The 25,084-nt window shown below is 36.8% G+C and overlaps 1 protein-coding gene across 2 annotated transcripts in view; it reads left to right on the top strand.

Moving 5' to 3' along the window:
- Positions 1-25,084, top strand: part of LOC105257462 — a 95,079-nt gene that overhangs the window by 46,318 nt on the left and 23,677 nt on the right. For both annotated transcript variants that reach the window (XM_011268094.3, XM_011268093.3), the window contains exons 8-20: positions 3,025-3,159; positions 3,683-3,841; positions 6,758-6,934; positions 7,086-7,311; positions 7,517-7,818; positions 8,056-8,280; positions 8,377-8,550; positions 8,685-8,846; positions 9,298-9,540; positions 9,651-9,881; positions 19,115-19,214; positions 20,025-21,313; positions 21,417-22,012. In XM_011268094.3, the coding sequence (XP_011266396.1) occupies positions 3,025-3,159; positions 3,683-3,841; positions 6,758-6,934; positions 7,086-7,311; positions 7,517-7,818; positions 8,056-8,280; positions 8,377-8,550; positions 8,685-8,846; positions 9,298-9,540; positions 9,651-9,881; positions 19,115-19,214; positions 20,025-21,313; positions 21,417-22,012 (4,019 nt within the window). The remainder of the gene's footprint in view (positions 1-3,024; positions 3,160-3,682; positions 3,842-6,757; positions 6,935-7,085; positions 7,312-7,516; positions 7,819-8,055; positions 8,281-8,376; positions 8,551-8,684; positions 8,847-9,297; positions 9,541-9,650; positions 9,882-19,114; positions 19,215-20,024; positions 21,314-21,416; positions 22,013-25,084) is intronic.

Here is a 25,084-nt window from a genome sequence, read left to right as displayed (position 1 = left end):
GCAAATGTCATACCTACGTATTCGATTGACCGGCGAAGGTCAGCGACTTTCTCCGAGATAATAATAAGTTTATAGACGAGAACTTCTTGTGCTGTCAATAAAAGCCGATCGATGGGACTTTGCTCAATTATACGTATTATTACCTCTGCATTATTTAAATAAAATATATTTGTTTAGTTTTTTTAAATGTATTGACTTAATAGATATTAAATCAATATTTTCCTACGAAATCAATAATTTTGATTTACAGTACGTTCAACACGCTTTATTATTTCAACATTATCGTTTCAATAAAATGTCTCTTATCTCGTATGTTATTGTATGAAGTTTCTTCGAAATTCACTGAATATAATCTAATAACTATTGAATAATGAATATGTATAATTTAAATTATATTAAATAATGAATATATATATATATATATAATTTAAGATGTAAAATAGTTTGTTAGTTGACTCATTCTATATTTTTGCTAAAAGAATATTATCATTTTACTGTAAAAAATAAATCTAAGAGTATAATTAGTTTTTTTAAATTACGTGGACTATAAAAAGAGAGTTAAAGTATAATAATTAAAACCAATTGAAGTATAAAATATGGGATATCACTGGGATTTACATTATTCCTTTCGCTTTTGAAGATAAGAATAGAAAGCACCGTAATATATATATATATTCGGCTTTAACGGATTGATTATCGGTTTCTTCTTCCGCTTTTGTGACTGGGAAAAGTAGCCCCGACGTCGTCGCGCGCTGCGTCAGAGACGGAGCTTTATTACTTATTCCAAAACTAATTTTGAGCTGTGCGAGAAACGATTATCGGATTAAACCAAGTTCGGTCGAAGAACACTCTGTATCTTTAATGACGTCAACGTGACCGGAGTCGTGAGTCCGCCGTGTCGTGTGTCTCTTTCAAACGAATTTCCTGCTTCGCTAAGCTTGTACGGCTGCGTGTTTAATCTTTCATTAGTGAAAGTACGCATATACACGCCGCGGGCGCACGCGCGCGTTTGTACGACACCCGCAATGTAAATTACCCTCGGCCATGTCCCTCTCTCCCTTTCTCTCCATCCCTCTCTCTCCTCTCTCTCTCTCTCTCTCTCTCTCTCTCTCTCTCTCTCTCTCTCTATCTCAATTTCTCCGTTTCTCAGTGCAGTTTTCGGTGTCAAACTGCAAGAGAGAGAGAGAGAGAGAGAGAGAGAGAGGGAGAGAGAGAGAAAGGGTGGGAAGGAGAGAGAAGGAAGGGAGGGAAACATGAATTTTCAAAATAATGTATGTGTACCCGGCCCGTTCTATATACATATGTATATAATCCTTGTTTGCACGGACCAATTACCGGATCATAAAAAATTTATCGGATCGACGTTATAACGAGCCAATAACTCCGCGTCCCTTTAATCCTCGGAAGAAATGCGACCGCCGGTAAAAACGCTTTAATTAAATTTGACCAACTGTCCGGTGTGTCACTCGTAATAAATTGGAACGCGGGGAAACGCGCCAGCTTTACGAAATTTCGCCTCGATAATGAACAGCTTCGTCTCTTGCCACTTGCGATTCTTCCCGTCTCTTCGCGTATTTTTCAAGCGTTTTCGATTTTGAAAGGATTATTAATACGCGAAATAAATAATATCGCGTTTTTTCTTCTGTGGCCGCTTAAAATTGACGGGAGCCGAAATCCTAGCATAATTAAATCTCATTAATTTTTCGACAATACCACAATATCGGGATAACCGGGGAGGTGAACGATGAAAAATTGATTGGAAATCTTGGCCACGATTCATCCCCCGGAAGATATGAGCTATTGTACTCTCTGTAAGAGCTCTATCGGAAATCGGAACATCAATATTAAATAGCTCGTTAATTGTGGCCGTGGACGATAACGAAGCAAACTCTGGAGAACCAATCAAATTTAATGGCCTAATATATATTGCCAGCAGAGATTATTGCATCGCTTCTATTTGTTATTGTATTGATTTTAAATAGAAATTATACATTATTGATTATAAAAATTAAAAAAGCATTATACAGATTCCCACATAAAAAAATAAAATCCATATAAAAGCACAAACCTGTATTGTAAAATTATTGATTACAGTTCAAGTGATTAAATATAAGAGGATTTATAATTTAAATATAATATACATATTATATATGTATTATATTTAAATTATAAATACTCTTATATTCAACAACTTTGTAATCAATAATTTTACAATAAGAAATAATGGAAAATAAATAAAAATACTCCAGAAAAGCTTCAGGATATTTTAATATTTAAAATAATAATAGGGAAAACCCCTTTAAATTAAACCAGCTTTTATGCGAAATATGTTGACATGACAAACAAAATATCTCATTGTTAGTGAAAAGTCTCAAATAATCTTGTTCGTTTCGTTAAGTTCGTTAAAATATGTCACAGTAGGGTAGATACTGTGTGCCATCATTATTCTTATTTTCCACCCACTATATCCTCATTATCCTTCTTTTATCCTTCTCTCTCTCGCTCTCGTTCTCCCTCTCTCTTTTTGTGGTATAAGTTACAGTTATTAGAATTATGGATGCGTACAAAGTGCGAAATTTTTGCGAAAAATACATCCGCAGAGGCATTTGTTCTGAAATTTTTGCAAATGAATGATATTATGGAATACATTTGTGCTTCGCATTCGCTATCAAAAATAATCTTTTATAAAATATAATCTCTCTTGCCGTAATAAAATTTTAAACCTTAAAAAGATAATTAATCTAAAATATATTGAAATTAAAAGGGAAGAGAGAGAAAAGAATTACTTTTGTTCTTTCATTTTTTTTTTATTTTTTATTTTTTATTAATGGATGTTCGCTGATTGCAATAAAAATTCAATGTAAATGTGAGATCTTTGCTGTCAGTTTAGATTTCATTTCATATCGTTCAATCATTCGAGAGAATAAAGAATATATGAATATTATTAAAGAATATTATTAAAATATTATTAAAATTATTTTAAGTACGGGTCTATAAACGTCTTTGCGACCTTTTCTTTCGCAGTTGAATACGGAATGGGCTCAAGTTGAAGTGATAAATCTCATCAATGATGGCAGCGGTCTTGGATTCGGCATCATCGGCGGACGTAGCACCGGCGTCGTCGTCAAAACCATTCTTCCAGGAGGTGTTGCCGATCGCGTAAGCAAATAAAAAATTAATATCTCTTTGCTCGTAGCGTTGAAATTCTCGCGAAATCTCTAAATAATCTCTTTTCTTTCCATGACATTGTATGATAAAGTAATTTTTTGCGCATCTCCAAGATAACCAGTATTAATTAGAATATGTTATAGTCGTGGCATATAATTCTTATCATGGATTTAGCTCTTAATAAGTAAATTTCCTCATTAATCACGGGCTTAACTTTTGATAAGTTGCTCACTTAATCATACGGTGGCGTCGCGTGCATCTTGTATCCCTCCCACGCCTTCTTTCACTCTAGATTTCTCACGCTACATTTATTCAAATTCATGATGCATGCACAACGCGAATATGACTCTGTGAATTTAATTTTTGTGTTAGACGCGCGCGTATACCCCGACTCGGAAATGGGCCAGGAAATGAGAAGCGCGGGGCGAGCATAAGATCCGGGACATCAATGTTTGCCCTCTGGATAACAGGTCGCGGAAATTAAATCGCTTCTTCTCGCATTGTATGTTCGCAGGATAATCGGCTCCAGAGCGGGGATCACATATTGCAGATCGGCGATGTCAATCTCCGCGGGATGGGAAGCGAACAAGTTGCCGCGGTTTTACGGCAATCGGGCACCCACGTGCGCCTTGTTGTCGCGCGACCTGTGGAACCAACTTCTCCGGATTATCAGGTATTTTTACTTACGCAATCTCTCTTTTTTTCTCTTTCTCCCTTTCTCTTTTCCGTGTTCGGAATTACGACTAATAAACGGCGTATTTTCTGGCGTATTTTATTTGCTTCAAACGCCCACAGCGTAGACTATAAGCAGCTACAATTATCAATCAACTATATTATTGTCAACAGACTCTCTTACTTGCTTTTATTAAGTACTCAGAAGCTTGGAATAATCAGATAAAATATAAAATCTGAGATACTATGTTTAAATATTATGATTTATAATTATTATATTATGATTTATAAATACATTGTTTTAAATAAAGCTCTGTGGCTTATATACAAGGTTTTTTCAAATTTTGACATTGTATAAAAAATATTGCAGACAAAATTGATGGGTAAAATTGATTGATCTCGAGAACTGACCTTAGTTAAAATTCACATTATCTTGAGAAATGATCTTAGTTAAAATTTAAATTATCAATGTTTTCCTCCTCAAAATCTTCTCAATTTTATTTGAAACATTTTTTGTATAATATCAAATTTTGAAGAAAATACTTTGTAACATTTTATATAAAGCATTTTGTATCTATCATATTTATTTTATATTCAATAATTACACATTCTAACTTGATTCGAAAGAATAAGAAATGATACAATATAATATATAATATTCAAAATAATACAAATGGAATTGATATTTAACTTTACTACGTGTAATTGTATTATTTATTTATTTGCAATTATAATATTTAAAATTTAACTAATAATTTTTACGTTGCACTAAGTCCATGTATTTATTATTCATTCGATAATTTGCAATGCATTCTTAACAGCTTGCATTCTTTCTCCATGAAAATCGTGTAATCCTGCTCGCGCTGCAGAAACGAGGATTTAAAACTTTCAGCTCGCACACAGAACATTTTCGCAACGTTACGTATTTAAAGTAGTTAGAAGTGCACAATGCAACCATTAAATTCCGATACGGGTGTTCAAGATGTCCGTCGTGCCCAGAGATTGATGGTACGGAGTGATTTGCGTACGTCATTGTCAGATTTCCGTTATATGCGTACTATCCCGAATTAGGGGTCGGAGTTCACGCACGAAATTGTGTTAAATTGCAAACCATCACGACGATATATTGCTGATTTGATGGCGACCGAACGCGATCGATATCGCGACATTCGTGTCCAAGGATCTCGCGCATCTTGCGGAAAAGTGGTCGCAAGTTGAAATTTTTTTTTCATCTCAATTTTCAACTTAACATCTACCTTGATACTTTATGATACTTTAAATAGTTAGATCTCTTTGGAAACTATTTATTTACTTGCAGCTTCTAGCTTCTTTTTTAAACCTTTAATATGGGAAACTGTTCGCTTACTGATTGCTTGATATACAAACTATATAGAAGAGCTCGAGTCTTGTATAAAGTAATCCATCGAATTCCTTGAGAATTCATAAACGTGGAGAAATTGTAAAGTTAAAAATAGAAGCAAAATTTTTCGATCCGGGAAGAGCCGCGAGGGAAAAAATGTATCGGGATTCTCGGAGCGGTTGCATATTTAAGCAACGGCGACTGGGAGAGACAGAATGAGCTGTAATTCAGGGATTATAAATAATACACCTAGGTACTTCGAATCGTGATGGTTCTATTATTCCAAAGCGTAACCACGACCATCCCGAGATGGACAAACTCTTGGAATTTATCATGTGCGCGGAGCATCGCGAGAAATGGAAATTACGCCGCATATTAAAATTGAAAATCTAACTAGGGCAGAGAATTGAGTTTGTCTCTCTTATAACAAATGAATTGTTTACCGCATTTAGCAAACAAAAGATAAGAGCGACACGTTGCGTTAGGGGGAATGCTAACGCTTGGTCCAATAAATCAACTCTTACACACTGTTTACTTCCAATTACAATAATCGAATCGTGTGCATTAAATGCATGGGCATATTCGTGGAAACAAGATACTTCATTATGCCTCCGACGAAAGCAAATAAGGATGGAAAATGTCGAAGTATACTCGACTTCTTTCATTTCCAAAGTTAAACAAAAAATGAAAAAAAAAAATAGACCAGAGTTGCCACGGTCTTTCAATTTTTTATCGCACCTCTGATCGATATTTATATCCCGCTCCGCGTATAATTCCGCCAGCCATTCTTTGCGCGAATATTAAACAGCCAGCGACCTGTCTGCTCCGTCAGCTACGGAATACACAAGCGCTCTCCCGATGAATTTTTTTTAAAGGGTTGTAACAAACCGTCCCCTGATGCTTGTCGACTTGTAAATATCACTTGTTGAGGTCCGATAAAGTTCCCCCGTGGCCTGTCACGCTGGTGCGAAACGAAGTGCGATAAAATTCGTATCCGCGAGATAATCCCCGACGTCTGTGAAAATAATAAAAAAGCAAACATTGACAATAAGATACTTATGATGCCCTTTGGTTGCGATTCTTTACTTCAGGATCGTACAAATAGCCAGAGAAATTTTTCTACATGTACATAACAAATATGTAACAAATTAATTTATTTATTTTCCAAGTGAGAGAGGAAGATTCATCCTACTTAACTACGAAAATGTGAAAATGCACAGCTTTGCAATTGTAAACAGACTTAAAATTCATAACGTTACTATTATTCCATGATGCACAAACTCGATGCTGTAATCTCTGCAAGAAATTCAAACAAGATTTACAGAAAAGCTGGCTGTCGGTTGATGTTTTATTTATTGGAATGGATCGAAAATTTTCACACGGTTGGGAATTCAAAAGCCTGGAAAATACTCTTGTCGCGCGCGATATAGGGATCGCATTTTAGAAGCTGCATTTATTTTTATATAAATCCGTTCGAAGGGAAAAATAGAAAAAGAAAGAGAGAATTCAGGGCAGCATTGGGACGCATAAAATTTCTCGTTCCTGATATCTTTCCAGGCTCTCGGTAGTCACGCCCCGATCGTCCCTACGAAAATCCTGGGGGACCCAGACGAGCTGGACAGACATCTGGTGCACAGCGTACCGGAGAGCTACAATATGCGACATGTGCAGGGGGGTGACACGAGCTACGACAACGGTTACATGTACTCGCAGGAATCCGACATTGAAATGCACGTGAGTGTGTCGCCAGAGAAACTGCGATCGTAATTTCGCGTTACGATTCCGCTTTCCTCTCCTCTCCCTTTTTATATCTTTTTTTCCTCGAAAAATCGTACCCTCGTCATTGGAAAAGAACCGCGAGACATAGAAGAATTCTCTGCCTCAGGCAAGACCCGGTCTCATCATGGACGTGGTACGCAACCCAATGCCAATTGGAGCGATGCCAGTTATACCGGCGGTGCCACTTCCGGTGCAGCTCCAGGATTTACCGGTGCTCACCATGGAGCCCCTCGATATTAATTCACTGCCAGAAATGGAGCGCTTCACGGTCAATCTTACGAAGGATATTTACGGCCTTGGCATCACTATCGCTGGATATGTTTGCGAGAAAGGTAATGAATGTCCGACGCACGGAGAATATTTTTACCCTGAGTGTTTTCGGCATTTTAAGAAAAATCCACAGTGTATAGAATATACGAATAACGAATAGGAAAAAAATAAAATGCATTTGAAATATCCGAAAGAGATAATGACATTAATTAGATCGAGTGATCGGATTCTTGAGATTCTGTGAATGAAAGCTTTTCGTTTTTGCAGAGGAGCTCTCTGGCATTTTCGTTAAGAGCATTAGCGAGGGTAGCGCGGCCGATTTGAGCAAAATGATCCAAATAAACGATCGTATAGTAGAGGTGGACGGACATTCCCTGCAGGGTTACACTAATCACGAAGCTGTTGAAGTGTTAAGACGTACAGGGCAAACGGTGAACCTTTGCTTGGAGCGATACCTACGTGGACCAAAGTTCGAACAGCTTCAGCAAGCGATCGCCGCGAGCGAGTTGAGACTACCTCAGCCGAGTTCCCCGTCGATTACGAGCCTACCCAGTTTTCCCATGAGCGCGGTATGTTTTCTTTTTTTACCTAACAGTAGTCTCGGATGTATTTCAAGAAAAAGTTAAAAATAACTTTATATTAATTAAATGTTTGATCGATTCTGTACATTCATTAAAAGCTCTATATTTTATCTTTTGTTCTATTGTTTCGAATAAATTTGGTAATTATAAAATTTAGAATTTTATGATACATCGTATTCATTCGTATTGTGAAAGTTATCAAATTTATATTTGTATTTTATTCAGGATGGAGAAACTACCACCGAAATAGAACCCGAAGGCGAATCTCATACCACCGTGGACAGCGCGGTTCTTCAAGAAGGAGAACGTTTAAGAACATCGGACGAGCAGGACGAGGCAACCAACGTCGAAGCCTTGTTGAGCGATCCATCGAGCGAGCTTACACCTCAAATTCGTGCGGCTATCAAAGCGAAATGGCAAAAGATTGTCGGACCCGATACCGAGATAGTGGTAAATATCTTTCGCAATTTTATCATGAGAGAAATCGAAGAGAATGAAGGAAAAATATCTTTTTCGTTTCTTTTTTCCTTTTTTTTATTCAAATAGGTCGCTCAGTTGAAGAAATTCGCCGAAGGTAGCGGTCTTGGGATAAGTTTAGAGGGAACGGTCGACGTGGAAAATGGCCAGGAAGTAAGGCCTCATCACTATATACGTTCGATTTTGCCGGAGGGCCCCGTTGGGCAGAACGGCACACTGCGCTCCGGCGACGAGCTATTAGAGGTTATCGAATTTCCGTATCTTTTCTTAACCAAGCTAGCTTTATAGAGCATTTTCCTTTCAAAGCGCTTGGACAGAGCGCTCTCTTTCTTGTTCTTGAGCTATACATCTGAAACCGATATCGTGTTCTTTTGAAGGTAAACGGCTACCGCTTATTGGGCATCAATCACATGGAAGTGGTTAGCGTGCTGAAAGAGTTGCCTATAAACGTTCGTATGGTTTGTGGAAGAAACATCGCCTCGCAGGATCCGCTTTGTCCCATCGATACTGCTCAACACCAGGCTGCTTTTCAGACTAGAGTGAGTATATACAGAGAGATAACGACATCGTGCGTTGTCAGTAGAGTTCTGCAAATTTAATTTACTATCTGATTTGTATGCGCCCTAACTTGTATGGCAATTACCCGATTCGTCCAAAACCTTACCCATTCAAATCTCATCAAGTTATCCAACATTGTTTATAACAACAATTGAGTCCTCCCGATTCCATGTAATACAAATATTCTAATTGTAATAATATATTTTATTTTTTATCTTTATTTTATTTAAATTTTTTTGCCTATTCGATCTGAAAAGATGAGCTTGCTATTTGTTATCCCGCTCGCTGTCCAAAAGTTTTTATAAGCACTTTATTATTGATTATTCACTGACTGGGTCGGCGGATTTAGCAGTGATATTCTCGAATACTCGTGCAGAACTCTAGTTGTCAGTCGCCTTAAGAACCGCCGCGAAAACTTGTGTTGTCTCGTAGAGCATCCTTGGCGGGTCTCTGCAGAACTTGTTACCCACAATGGATCGTCTTGTGAAAGCGAAGTCGGACGGTTCCTTAGCTTCGACAACGACTACAGCCACAGTGACCGACGCGAGTCTAAACAAAATGAAATCGCGCTCGTTGGAACCGCTGACCGGTCTGGCGATGTGGAGTTCCGAACCACAAATTATCGAATTGGTTAAAGGAGAGAGGGGCCTTGGGTTCTCCATTTTGGATTATCAGGTGCGAATTTTTTTTTTCCGGAATTTTTCGCACAATTTCGATAGAGAAGAAATGACGAATTGTAATAATCATCGAATTTGTTTTCCTTTTCCGCTCCGTCCCGGTTCTAGGATCCAATGAACCCCAACGAAACTGTGATAGTAATACGATCGCTCGTGCCCGGCGGCGTGGCACAGGTCGATGGGCAGTTAATACCGGGCGATCGACTTCTGTTTGTGAACGACATCGGATTAGAGAACGCAACATTGGACCAGGCCGTGCAGGCCCTCAAAGGCGCCCCGAAGGGGACCGTTCGCATCGGCGTGGCCAAGCCGCTGCCAATACCAGACAGTATTGTCCAGGTGAGCGATCAGGACGATCGAATCGAGGCTACGAGAGATAGAGACGCCGTGGCGACCGTTTCCTCGATCGTAGATAGCCACAAACAGAGGCGGGAATATTTTCGCGAGCGTAAGATTAACGTGACCGAGCCGCCGCACATGGATTTGATCGAGGGCTTAAAGCATCAGCACAACCTTGTCAAGTCTGAGAGTTTTTAATTAGGATAGTAGGCTCAAGGCTCTTGCCTCCGCTAAATTTCACCGCGGTTTGCGTGTCTTCGAGACGGCCGACATACGCACAATCAAAATCATGCACGCAATCAAATTACCTTCGGTTTAGTTAACCGTAGTCAATGTGCTCCCATTTTTTAACATTCTCTCACAGATCAAATAAACGTGCGCACGAATCTGCGAATGCATATTTCCCGACGAGATTCCGTCCATAAAAGTGAAATAATAACGTTGCTACGTTTCATATACATATATACTAAATATGACGTTATATTACATATGTTTGAGCATCGTCGAGTAATGAGCATGAAACATTATGTCTTATGTGTTGGAAATCACTAAAATTTATAAAATCATCATTTCTAGTATGTCATATTTTCATTTTTTTTATTGCGCGTACACATATAAGTTAATCGTTTGATCGGCAAAGTGAACTGCGGAGGAAATAATTGGCATTAGCATTAGTTAAAAGATATTTTAATATTCGCCATCTTTGTGCGATTGCTTCATAAGACACCAAAGCACAAATTTACACACTTATACGGAATAATAAAATGTTGGATTGTATTGGAATTATTTAGCATTATCGTGATTCGCAGAAAATTTATTTTATATATAAATATCGCAGAAAATTTATTTTATAAATCTGCATGATGTAGTTTGTTTAAGTTAAGTCAATTGTCCTATATTTATAGCATAATTATACTTTATAATAATTATTCTTGCGTTAATTTTTTAGATACTATTGTAAATGATATTTTTATATACGCAATGACTGAGGTTTTTTATTAAATTAGGTACATACTATTTTTTATAATTTCTCGCGAACTGCGGATTTCGATATGGATTATGTATATTATAGTTTATTTTTGCTGATATTTTTCGTGGAGATAATTTTATCCCGCCACATTTTTGAAAGCGACGCGTACATCAATATTCATGCACCTATCGCAGTGCACCAGGACGCGTTTAATGTGCTTTGCATCCCAAACTGTGTTAATCTGTGTGTTTTTAAGTTAATTACCTTTTATTGTGTTTCCTGTCACTATCATTAAGTTTTTATTTCGCAATCACGCGAAAGGCACATTGTTTTGACAATCGTAAGACTGCAATTTGTTTATCACTATGCGATAACTGCGATAATATCTCGCTTTAAGCACTTTCGCAAGTATCTTGTTCATATGTATTAACGTGGGGGATAACGTATCTATTTGTGAAAGAAGCGAGGTATAGATGAAATAGAAATTGACTAGAAATTGATACTTCTTGTGATCGATGGATAAGCTAAATGCAATTTATACGTCGAATAAAATTTTACGATACGATGCATGTACATCAATAGATTACCGTACATGTTGTTTTATTTCGTTTATCATTATCCATTTGTCCGTCATTCACTCCATATCCTTTACATGTATTCGTCAATTTCCCTGTATTCGTCATCTATGCTTGTTTCGTCATTGATTTAATCGTTTGCTTTTCATTTCAGCTCGTTTACGCGTGGCACACACTTCATTTTTAATGTATATACCTTAACATTAATATATCTACGTACACGTATATACTTATATAGTACCTGTATAGTTTTTTTATGCCGCGTTTCGTACCGTTGCAAGCGGAACATCCATAAAACGACCGAATAAAAACGGCGAAGTCTGATATTTTATGAGCGTTCGAGCGGACCGCCCTCGGCGATATTCCGAGGCACGGTCAAACGTTTGAATGATTTATGCGATACCTTCGGATGAGATATACCAGCGTTACTTTGACGGCGTATCTTTGACGAGCAAACCTTTTTCTCGTTTGGTTTCGTTCGACTCCTGGCGTAGGGGATCACGCGCATCTCCCTCGGGATGCGCTCCAGTTTAAGCAGGGAGAGAGAAAGCCCGTCTCTCGTGCGGAGAAAGTAAAGTCGAGGGAGAGATCCAATTTTGGAAATCCCTTCGCGCGCGATTCGTTCATTCCGAATTGCGGAGCAGGACATTTGAATTGTGTTGAAGTGTGCTGAAGTGACAACAGTTGCGATAACGCAATACGCGTTTCGTATTTTATATATTTGAAATAGAACAGTTGATGTTTGATAAAAATCTTAAAAAAAAAAAAAGATACATTTTATTCGAGATTTGTAATTATTTTTACACACATTTGTAAGATTTTGCATCAACTTGATAGTTTTTAGAATTTAAATTATACATACGTATATCTTGAAACGTAATTGTCTAGAATCTCAATGTAAGAAACCAGTCGAGAGATCTGAAAAGCTCGACATTAATATTCCTTTTAAACCATGTAGACAGTTATAAATGATTCTGTCAGTATAATTGATAATTCCATAGTCTGCTCTCGTGCAAAGTAATTCATTCATGATAGCCGACGAGTTTTCGATAGGTATCGCATTTTTATGCGGTGAAAGATTTGGGAGGAAAGAGAGCAGGGAAAAAAGAGAAAGATCAGACATTTGGTAAACGTGAGAAGTGTACGAATGTATCTTCGGTTCGGTGTTGCATCGTCAGCGTCAGAAAAGGAATGGAGAACGATAAAGATACGGTGAACGAAACAGGGAGAGAGAAAGAGATGAGAGGAACGGTGCGAAAGAGAGATTTTTCGGTAATAGCGCTCGGTGTTTACCCCCGCGGATGGGTTTATATTGCCGATCATCAAACTAAGTAAGTACAGAACAAAACGATTGTAATAGTGAATGAAAGTTGCCTGGTAGAGAGTAGCTGAACAAAAATAACTTTATTGCATACGACTGACTTCTCTCACATACTTTCAAGTTCTTCCGAACTCACGAACACACACAATCGTATTAGTGATCTTTGTTTAGCAAGCTGCAAATTCATTTTCGAAGGAATTCTGTTTCTTTGCGTACATATTATATTTGCCATTTGTCTCTTTGCAATCGGGCGAGAATGAGAGAATGAGAGAAAAAAAGAATGAGAGCGATACACGTGTATTTATTAGAGAAAATAGATTTCTCTCGAAAATAAGATATATAAATGTGGTAAGAAAGATGATGTCAGAGATAAAAAAAAATAGAAAATGCGAACGTGAAAAATGTGAATGCGAGTGCGAAAGGGCGAGAAAAGAGTGTTGAAATTTAAAAAAAGAAAGAGTGGCAGAGAGTGAACGAGAGAAATTGAGATGGGAAGAATCCGAGTGTGAAAGAGAAAGAGCGTGCGAGAGAGAGAGAAAGAGAGAATGACTCAAGCCGGCGGCAAAGTAGCCCGGAAGTGAGAGAATACAAAAAAAAAAACAAAAAAAAAAAAGAAAAAAGAGTGAAAAACAGATAAAAGAAATCGAGAGAACGTATAACGAGGCAAGTAAAAAGATCAAGTTGAATAAGTCTCTTATTATTTTTTTTTATTCTTTCTTCCGATTGTGTCGCCTTTTCCTTTTGGTGTCTTCACAAGCAATCTCTTTACAACAATTTTTAATCGAACTCTCCAAGCAAGCTCGTATTGTCAAACTTTTCGCCTTTTTGTAGAGCTCTACTACCATTCCACTACTGTCTACTCACTGGCACCTTTCTTCACTATTATCAAGAGGCTCGTGTGGGGATCGATACGTACGTTTACTACTTACTCGCAACCTGTTTATACCTGAACTCTTCCGACCGCCTTCCCGATACTCGAACAGGGCGAACGGATGGTACATAATCCTCGATGTGGTAGCCGCTGGGATATCCGAGCCGCAAGTTACGTAATAAATCGATTCTCCTCCAGGCTTTCTTTTTTCTTCACCGCTTAGAACGTGAAGCTCTTGTTATTGTATCTTTGAAAAACCGCGTCTCGAAGGCACGCGAAAGTCACGATTATTATTCTTATTGCGTTATTATTATTTTTATACGATTACGTCTCACCACTTTTATTTATCTTTATCATTTTCATTTATTATTATTACTATTACTTTATAATTATTATTATTATTGTTTCGATGTGCCGCTGTTGTTATCGTTGTTGTTATTCTACTTCCTTTCCTCACTATGTGCGTAGTGTCTGTTGCGAGCTTTATTTACGCAGCTGCATAAAATGTTAATTGCGAGATGTTCGCATATACGCATAATACAACAATAATCCGTAAAAGTTGTCTCGCTGGCGGGAATGCTAAATGCAATCTTAGATCTTTCGGGATGCACGATCCAAATTTCTCCTCCGGTCCTTCCGTCCATTCTCGTTTGGATTTGATAGTCAAGTTTGATAGCTGCTACTATTGCGAAATAAGACAGATAACTTTCTAGAGCTACCTAATGTGTTACAGCATGCTCGCAATTTCTTGTGCTTCAGCAGGCTAAATATTCAAATATTAAATGTTTTTATTTATTTATTTATTTTTCTCTGATGAATTCACACATACACACAAGTCCATATGTTGAAATAAATGTCAAGTGATTAGTTATAGTTTAAAATTGATTACTTGAGACATTCACTGAGAATATATTCTACGAAGCTTTCTGTCAAATTGGCTATTACGTCTCTCGAGAACAGTGAAATTATACATCCCCGTTTTTCATCATGCGACGTAAAATACAACGTAATCTCGTTGTAAATATAGTGTGAAGAGCGTGAAAATTTTTCATTGTAAACTTTTTGTGGCCCAATACCTTGACATAAAAAATAAAGAATAAATATGAACGAATATGAAAAGTAATATGAAAAATAGATTAAAAAATAGTGTGAAAAGTTTAATCCGAGACAAAAACGAAACGCACGCTCGTAGAATTGTATAAATTACAAAAAATTATTGACTCATATTAATAGCATTACAGCAAAAGAACGCTCATGTACTTATATATATAAGTTATAACGAACAAAGTTTTCCGAGATCGTACGTGAATCCTTTTCAAAGTTCGTTGGTGTATTCTTAAAGAAAAATTGAGAGGAGAAAAGTTCGCGTAAGTTTTCACACGGCTTCCTGCCACGAATGATGACGAAAGTTCACAATTTATGAATATACAATTCTCTACACGTTTATCGTAGCATATGGCAGTACGATTATTACGTAAGTCACGCTTGTTCTTATCGAAGCACCTGCGCCAGGTGTATCTGTCATAACTGCGCTCGTGCAACTTCTTTGCCCGCGTATCTCTCTTTCGCGCTATCATTCTTATTGCTTCAAAATATAAGTTTTGCCTCTCTATTATTCGGTGCTACCATCCGACTTGTGTTGCCTGTGATAGATACACATTTTACGAACTCGACTCGTTCGCTGGGAAAACGAGGTTCGGCTTAACTTGAAGATTTATTATAGAATCTCTTTCTCACAAAAACGTGAACTTTACGTTACTTTTACAAAAGTTAGAAAAATTGGTCCATTAGTCTGTTAGTGATAGATGTTTTACGATATTTTCTGAAAAAAAAAAAAAAAAAAAAAAGAAATGTGATAGTTTTTATCGCGTAACATTATTGAGACGAATAGATATGACATCATTTATAATTTTTAATTTTATATTTATATATGTGATATATAAAAATATGTGAAACGAAAGATTATTGTATTTTTTGACATAGTAATTGAATGCATTGGAATTAATTTTTCTTTCCACGTGTAATTTCTATGTAATTTTTATGTAAGACTCTTTTTATGTAAGATATCAAGAAATACACAATGGCATAAACTTTGCATTTCAACACTTATACATCGTGTATTACATAAATGTAAACTCGTCCTCTCTATTCCCATCGTGCGTTTCGTGTGACACATTAAGAGCGCACGTAAAATTAAATTTCTGTTCTTTTTAGTAGACGCTCTCTCCATGACAGCATTCTTTATTCAATCATTCCAAAAGATATGAGCATTCTTTTCGTTTTACATAGAATGTTATATAGAGTTGCATAAGAAGAAGATGCGACTGAAAAGAACAGAATCGTAGTCACACGTTAGCGCGCTTCGTAGAATCTAGCAAGAATGCCGCGTGATAAAAATTTATTGTCGAAAGTATCGTAAGTCACATGTCAATGTCCACACATACACCCGCGTCTCTCTAATCACGATATTTCTGTTTTTATTTTTCAGAGCGAGGCATAAGCGCCGAGGCGGATGCACATTTCCGATGCGAGTTATACGTTTACCGCAGTTACCGACCAAAAAACCAAAACAGAAATAGAAAATAAACGCTACCATGATGAAGCACTATGTCCTCGTTTATGCCCATTTAATAATAATATTGATATTCAGCAAAAAGACAGGGAGAATAAGGAGCGACACTCGATGTAATTTCACGCGGATGGTTGAAAGAAAAAGAAACGAAATCGATTTGTCCCGTCCTCTCGTTCCTTTATTCGAGATTTCTCCCATTTTTGTCATCCCTTAATGAGTAATATATCGATTAATATAATCGACATTCAATCGACATGTTTTTTTGATTTTTATGTCGATGAAATATTCACTTGTTAGATAAGGAATTCTTATATACATTTCACTCAATCTCAAACACATGATTTTAAACGATTTTGACGATTTTGTAATTTTTTTCGCGGCCTTGTGTGCCATTCTCGATGTACTTAAAATTCACCGATCGTTATCAAAAAATTGTATCATTAACTTTGTTACATTTTATCAGAAATATAGAAATGTATACTGAAAGAAAGCGTGATATATACATATATATATATACAAAATGTCAATGAGAAATCATCACAAATTATTTAAATAATTTTTACAGTATTTTATATCTCATCCTCAAAAGATATCGTTTTATGAAATTATTATTTTATGATAACGTCATTAATGTCATTTATTATAGAAGCTTAATTAATTTTATTTTTACGCAACACATGACATCCAGAATAAATCTACGCGTATAAATATTTGATATAAATAATTCCATTGTTTGAAGTCAATAGTTAGAATCAGTTCATTTACTTGTTGGACTATTTGTTGCACATTAGCAACACTTTATCATTTTCATAAGAATCATAAAGCTTGTATTAGAATAATATGGATGTTCCGTAATGCAACTGGTACTCAGCACGAATCCGTCATTGTTAGCGAACACTATCGCAAACTGCATGAGAGAGTTGGATGAAAATCTCACGAGATAGAATGTATCAAGTTCTGTATGACATAGGTAAGTCTGCAATAATTGTCTCCAGTAGGTTGCTTGCATAAAAAAACGCATAATATTTCTATCGTAATATTACTTACTACATCTAATAAATTAACGATTGACAGGATAGTAAAAACTCTTATCGTTATGCGTGTCGAGGAAATCGATCGTTTTCCAACAAGATTTATGCGAACGTAACAAATTGTATGGCAGGTTCTGCCTCTCGATTTATAAATGCTTGTGCGAAACGATTCTTATCTCAAAGCCTTATTCGCGCGATTGAATAATAATTCCTTCATCACTCGAGCGAATTAATCGTCACTTGCTGATCGAATTACTTGATTGCCTTGAATAGAAACGAATCGAGCAGCAAAGATGTTACGTAGCGAGTAAATTTATTGAGAGATTGAAATTTGCTCTCTTTACGAACGATATGGAAGTCTTCAAGCATACAAAAGTCAGCACATATTTAAAGACACACAATTTCTTATCTTGCTTTATATAATTTTATTTAATTATGTAATTTTTGTTCCGTAAGAATCATCTACTGTAGAATAATATTTTCTATGAATAATTTTCATTTAATATCTGATCAATAAATAAGACTCGAGACAAGACATATATCTTAAGAAAAGATAGAACTAGCATTTTAAAGCTTATCACAATTTTCGATTCTTCAATTTATATGATTATTAGATTTATATGATTATTAGATTTTATATGAAATGTGATGTTATGACATATATTATTTGATTACCAAGCGTTTGTTTATTTTTTTAAAAAACCTTTTTGCTTCACACATTTGCACCCGGAGAAAAGTAATTAACGAACAATCTTGCAACATGTAGAATTAGCTTCCTCTGAATACAATCGAATTATCTAACTGCACCTGACGATGCTTATTTTCGATTTAATTTAGTTAATAGCACAATAGAAGTGCACACCTTCAGTAAACAGTGTCTTGTAGTTCCGATTAAGCCTTTTCCTAATGTCGTTTATAGTTGTATAATCGATACTTTGTTTTCGATATTAGCAACAAATTTATTTTGATATCTACATTATCTCGATATTGCCTCGATATTGGCTCGATATATAGATATTAGATACGTTGAAGAAGCATCTTTTTATATATATATTTAATAAATTATTTTTTCTTATTATATTGTAGAGCGAGATTAGCAGTCGGTTGCACGATAAAGAGTTGCATCGTCGACATTCGCGGACTTCTAGACAATCCTATTTGTATGAAACTATTTCCTTAACTGAATTATCGGTAACGAAAGGATTACGAGGCAACCGTATTACAAAGTAACGCTTATATAGATATATATGAGCGACGACTTGTGTCATTTTTCCTCCAAACAACTGAGTTCGGATAACGCGATGAGCAAAAGTCACACGATTATTGATTGTCGCGATGACTTGTCGTGTTATTTGCATTTATATTTGCTTACAATACTTCTTTGATATTTTGCAAATTAATTGCATATAGATCAAAATTTGCAGATGCACATATATAAACAAGAGAGGAAAAGAGGGAGAGAGAGAAAGAGAGATATTTGATTAATACAGTTATATTAATACAGTTTGAATGCGTAGAAACAAAATTGTACTGTTTCAACATCAATTATGGTTATATCAATTAAAGTTCCATATCATATTATTACAACCAAATATATATTTACATAAATTCTAACCAGAGATATATGTATTTGCATAAAAAAAATATTGGAGTTACGTAATTTTATCAAACTATGAATAAATACATCAACTCTCGTTATTTCAATTATAATCGCATTTGGTTCGTCCTGAGAAAATAATAAATTCTTTTTTAAGTATTTGTGTAAGCTAATTCTCCTATCAGAGAATAGAATATTTATTTATAATCCGAAATTATAGAATCGATGTCGATATTTATAACAATTGTTTAATTCTAGTCTCTTTTGCTCATTTTCTGCGCTGCTCATTTCTATAGAAAGTGACACCGAAGATGAAGCGGAGCAAAAGTTTTCCCAATGAGAGCGAAACGACCGATCGCGCCACCGAGCTTGAGGACCTGCTTTCCTCGAGATCAGGTATTTTAATGAATTTTACCGAAACGCTTCGTGCAAAGCGAAAATTTAAATCAAATAAAGCTCGTGAAGACTTAAGATATTTGTACGGTAATTATTAGTACTTTCTTGTGTCAAGTTTTTGCGAAATCGACAAAAGGCAATCCGTTTAATGAGCGATGCAATTTTATTAATTGACGTTATTCTGACAATCAATCCCTCTATTTTATAATTCTACAGTGGACTCGTATATTTATTATCGATCGCGTCAATGTTGTATTGTTTCGAAAGAGTCGTATAAATCACGCTTTATTCAATAACGAATGCATTCCCGAGTACGTGGACGGTTTCGGATATTGCTATTGTTTGAGGAGATACGTCGCGCCTCGTTTCGCGAGACACTATGATGTGATTTCTATACGACTCACCCTTCCTTTCTCTGACAGTAACGAGATATCCACGTTGCACGTGAAGATACATCGTACCGTGGCAATTTGCCATTACCATTCAAGTCTGACATACGAACACATTAATTTTGATCTTGCAATTAGATGGACTTCCTTTATGGATCCCATACAAAAGCGCTTTAATACATCGCGCGGCAACACGCAATATCTTTTCGCGCGGAAACTATCTCCCAATCTAAACAGTAAAGTAAATTTATGCGAACCGACTTATCCTCGTCGACGATGGAGATCGAGAAATTGCTCAGAGACGATTAATGGGAAGATTCGCGTTAACTTAGATTATCAACACAAGTGCATCGATAAGAATTCTATAAGTGTCTTAAAAAATATCGATGCGATATTTACGAAGATTATCCGCTGTTTACAGGCTTGACCGAAACGTCAACAAACAAACCGGAGATCGACGAGGACGAGGAAGAGGAGGAGGACCACTGGAAGGATGCCTCCCCGGTGACCCCGATCTGTAGCCCACGACGACCTCCTAGCTTAGGAAAGCTTCGTCAACGGGATAAACAATCACCGACCAGATACGTCGACATCGATAACGACGTCGAAATCATTCACGAGTTCTATCCCACCACTTCGAAAACGATGCACGAGGAGACGAGCATCGTGTCGTACGGCGGCACGATAATCGTGGAAACGACGAGGATTCCTAGGCATACCAAGGACGTGGCAGGGAGGATAGAGAAGGTAGCGCCGAAGGTGAAGTTAAAGAAGCAATCGTCTCTGGAGTTAGAATCTTCCCGCATACCTACCGTTCAAGAGGAACCGCTCTCGAGCGCAGAGGAAGCATCCAGGATCACCACGACTACAAGATCTCAAGCAGAGGAATGCAAGAAGAGCTTGAAGCATCATAGCAGCGTAGATTCTGAAGAACGTACGTCCACGTCGAAGGAGACTTTGGAGAAGTCCGACACGTCGTCGGAAAAGGGTGCCCGGAAGAAAGTGTTCATAGAAAAAGAGGAAAGTAGGAGACGATCAAAGAAATCGGGAAGAAGGTCCGCCAAACTCGAACAAAAATTGGAAGAAGATTCGTCGGAGCGGAAATTGGAGTCGCTGGATAACGAGGAGCTGAAGAGAAAGGACGGGGAAACTTATCGACGATCGAGGGAAGAGAGAAAGAGCCTGAAGGAACAAGAGTGTATTGAGAGAGTGACCGAATTCTTAACAAGGCACAGTATACCGACTTATTCTAATATGAGCGTGGGTTTTGAAACGACAGAACCCTCGGAAAACGTAGACGAGCAACGAGTCAAACGTCCATCAGTTATTAGCAAAGACGGGGAGACTGCGAGCTCAACGACAATCGAACCATCCATCATATCTACAAAAAGAAAAGGGAGCCTGAAGAGTATATCTGAGATGACGAAAGAAACGAAAGATTTTCCGGAGGATTCAAGAACGAAGAACATTGAGGGGTCTTTGGAAAGCAAGAAGCAACGACCGGCCTTGGAACGTGCTTCGGCAGCCGTTTTAGACCCTCAGCAACCCGATCCGATCGTTCAACCGCCTGCAAAACGACCTAGCTCCTTGAGAAAAAGGAGGGACTCTTTTTCCAGAGAGTCCTCGAGAGAATCGTTGTTGGAAGAGAAGAAGGGTGTTAGAATCCAAGAAGACGTTCAGGAAATCTTCTTCGAGGATACGAGCGAGCAAGTGAGTGAATTTTATGCTTCCTAAAAAAAAATTTAGCTTTCATTTTAGCTATTGTGATCTTGACAAGCTCATCATTTTCGTCGTATTTCGTTTTATGTGCCAGGTCGATTTGCTGCCGGAAGTCCAGCTGGTGACCGCCAGAATTATCACTGCTGAAGAGGCATCCGCGCTTCGGTTCGAAGAGGCAGTTACAAGAATCGAGATCCATTCGCCACCGGAACTAGCTGTCATTGCCGAAACGGTTAAAACGAGACTGGCGCGGGCGCCATCGCCGGAAATTGTCGACGTGTCTTCGTTGCAGCTACCCGCATTGGCGAAATCGACTTCGGAGAGCACTTTGACGGAGAGCAAATCTGACGCCGACGAGGATCACAAGGTCTCCGTCAGAAACCTGAAGCCGGAGATTCTTTTGGACTTATCTAAAGTTTCCGATACCGGCGAAGAGATCGAGGAGATGATCGAGGGCGATAAGGATATCAAGGAGAGACGGCTCAGCAGAACTAGAAGCGAAGGCTCCAAGAGATTGATCAAGAACCAGAAGCAGGAACAGTTCCCTTTCAAAATTGGCAGCCTCGCGCAACCGGACAGACCGGAACTCACGATACTGCACGAAGGTCCGATAGATAGAACGGCAAGTATCGGAGATATTACGGGAAAGGTTGCAACGGAAGACGCGAAAAAAGAAGACAGTATTACGAGGTAAGAGTTTCTGGCCTTTAAAATAATTCCACAGAATCGACATACTTATTTGATATTATATGCGTCCATAAATAATTAAATTTTTCATATATTTATTTTTTTAACATATAAATATATGTCAACTCTGATATTTTTCTTTCAATATAGAATTTGCTTAATATTGATCATAAAAGAATTATCATAGATAATTCTTAGATAATTCATAGATAATTCTTAGATAAATCATAGATAATTCTTTTATGATCAATATTAAGCAAATTCTATATTGCTACAAAAAAAAATAAACATTAAAACATTAAAAATTAAAAATGGATAAAAAACGCTGGTGGAGATACTGTGAACAGAATGTGGCTGATGATGTGGAAAATTAGTTGGGATCTCATCACGCGTTACTGCTTGTATAATTGTTTAGTTTCGTAGAGAAGAATATTTTGCATATTATACGAAAAATAAAAAAAAAAATCTTTCATTTTATTAAATGTTCCATTATATATCAAAAGTTTTGACAATTGTTTTTGACGTGTACGAAATGATGATCGATCGACGCTGCCATGAGGCACAAAAAGAAGCACAAACAATTTTATTTGCAATACCGCAAATGTGCACAAGTCTGCCGATCGAATTATAAGTCTGAGCGACCCCGAGTCGTCGCCGAGGGCTTCGAACGTCGATTTGCAAACAATATTGTTTACCTCCGCAGTTTGTCGCTCTCAATTAGGGTTGGATTACACGCATGGCCATAGAAACCCCGATGTGCTCGTACAATTTACTGAAAATCTAGGTCGTCGGGGAATACTTGGCATACCAAAAATTCAGTCTCGTTGAAAAATTTATCATAATATGTCAGCACATGATTTTACATCTACATCGAATATCCGAAGCGCGAGAAAAGGATATCTGAAAAACGATGTGTTAAAGTTTCACGATGAAAAACTGTGCTATCCATTTTTCATTTATAATCTCTACAAGATATATATTAACACGAACAGAAATAGCAGAATCTCTCGATTACATATTGTAACACAAATCTTAGATTTGTCATAAAATCATTCAAAGTATAACTTGAAAAAAGAACAAATTATTTCAGATTTATACAAGGATAACTCACATTTATATTAATAATCAAATCTCACTAAAGAATGTATTAAATAAATCTGCACTTCAATCTATTTGAAAAACTCTGTTTTTCAATTAACTTAATAATATTTTTTCTCTACGTTATTTCAAGAGAATTGAACATTTGTTTAATTAATCGAGAGATAAAACGTAACTGAAAGACAAAAATGTTTTCCTTTAATTCTTCGGGTCTCTACTTTCCCTCCACATTGTTCTTTCTCTAGCATTTTCGCCACCATTTATATTAACGGTGCTACAAGCTTCTTACAAGATTGTGGGAGGTCCGCCCACGTAGAAAAGCACTTACTGCGAAGTATTTTTTTATAGGGCGCTTGGATTCACATTGGAATTTCACGCAGCGCATGGCGACGTTATAGTTCAAAGTACACTGCAGTATTTATTTTTCTGTTTCGCATGCTTGAAATAGTACAACAGTTTTCGTTAATCAAGTAAATTCACTCATTTTGTTGCGTAGCAGATTTTTACATTTTACAGCTACACTGTAATTCTTAATGATAATATAATTAATATCTATAATAATATCTATTAATAATATAATTAAATCTAATTAGAGTTATTAAAAGAAAACTACATTTATCCTCATACTATAAACATTATGCGATTTTATTGGCATAACACATAAAAAATTCATTGATTTCTACGTCTATTATTGCACTTTCCTGTTTGAGAAATAAACATAGCTTTATATAATTGATGATGGATTTTGAAATAGCAAAAACAAATGATAAGAAATCAATAGAACCCTTCGCGACAGACTCTTGATTTCGGGATGTAAAAGTAGACAGGCAAGTAGAAGAAGGGAAAGCTTAATATAGACTGACAGCGATGTTGGTGGGCGGCGAGAAAAGTGGAATAAGCGAAATATTAGTTTAAACAGTAGAAAAGGACATGAAAAGATCGATAGCAGAGCAAAGTGAAAACGGACAGTCGGAGTCAACCAATGTCAAGCACGAAGTGATAGAACGCGCGGCAGGAAGGCCAGAAGCGCAGTAGACACGGAGATTGACGCAGTTATAAAACGGACGAAGATTGTGACGTAACAAGCGGAGAGTAGCGAAAAAAATGAATATGTGTACGTGTGTTTGTGTCGCGAGACGAAGAAGAAACGACCTCGGCACGCGAGATGAAGAAAAACGAAGAGACGCAGCTCGTTTGAATAGAAAGCGACGGATATAATGAAGCTGTAGAATAGAAAAAGATAGCGCATAGCCTCTCCGAGACACACAGGACTAGTGCTTTGTAAGAAACGTAGGAAGAGATAAAGGTGTTCGTTAAAAAAAAAGCAGAATTATGGAACGAATGAACGTGCGAGTGAAATAAAGACGCGCGAAATTGCCAGTGGTCACGGAAAGATAAAATTAAAGATGTAAAAAAGTCAAAGTATAATAAGGAAGAAGAGAAGAAGGATGGAAATCTCGACTATTAAGAGGGAGACTTGATGGAATGACCGGTTGTGCACACGGAAAGATAGACGCATAAGAAAAATTGACAGATAGTTTAAGTCGAGGCTCGTAAAATATGCGGAAAATAGCGAAAATGTATGTAAGAACGTGCGTACGAATAGAATCGTGTATTTAGAATAATGGAAATCAAATTACTTTGTTTTTCTTTTTTAATAATTAGCGAAAAACACTTTTCGGTTTTTCGAAAGGTATTTTTCAATTTTTTTTAATAATTAGTGAAAAGTACTTTTTTTAATTTCCACGTAAACCTTTATAAAATTTTAACTCTGAGATTAATTATATATTAAAGACTTGTGAAAGTTAAAATTGCAAAAGTTTCTACTGCGAAAAAATGTGCGGTGAACTTTGACCTAAAAGTATCATTCAATTTTCGATGAAAAACATCGCAAATATTGACCTAGCGTAAAATCAGCGTGAATATATGAATGTATATGTGATATAAATATTTTTGATTATACAATATATATACACG

Source organism: Camponotus floridanus, unplaced genomic scaffold, assembly GCF_003227725.1.
Source record: "Camponotus floridanus strain SB8 unplaced genomic scaffold, Cflo_v7.5 scaffold69, whole genome shotgun sequence".
Lineage (NCBI taxonomy): Eukaryota > Metazoa > Arthropoda > Insecta > Hymenoptera > Formicidae > Camponotus > Camponotus floridanus.
This window is presented reverse-complemented; position numbering and strand designations above follow the sequence as displayed.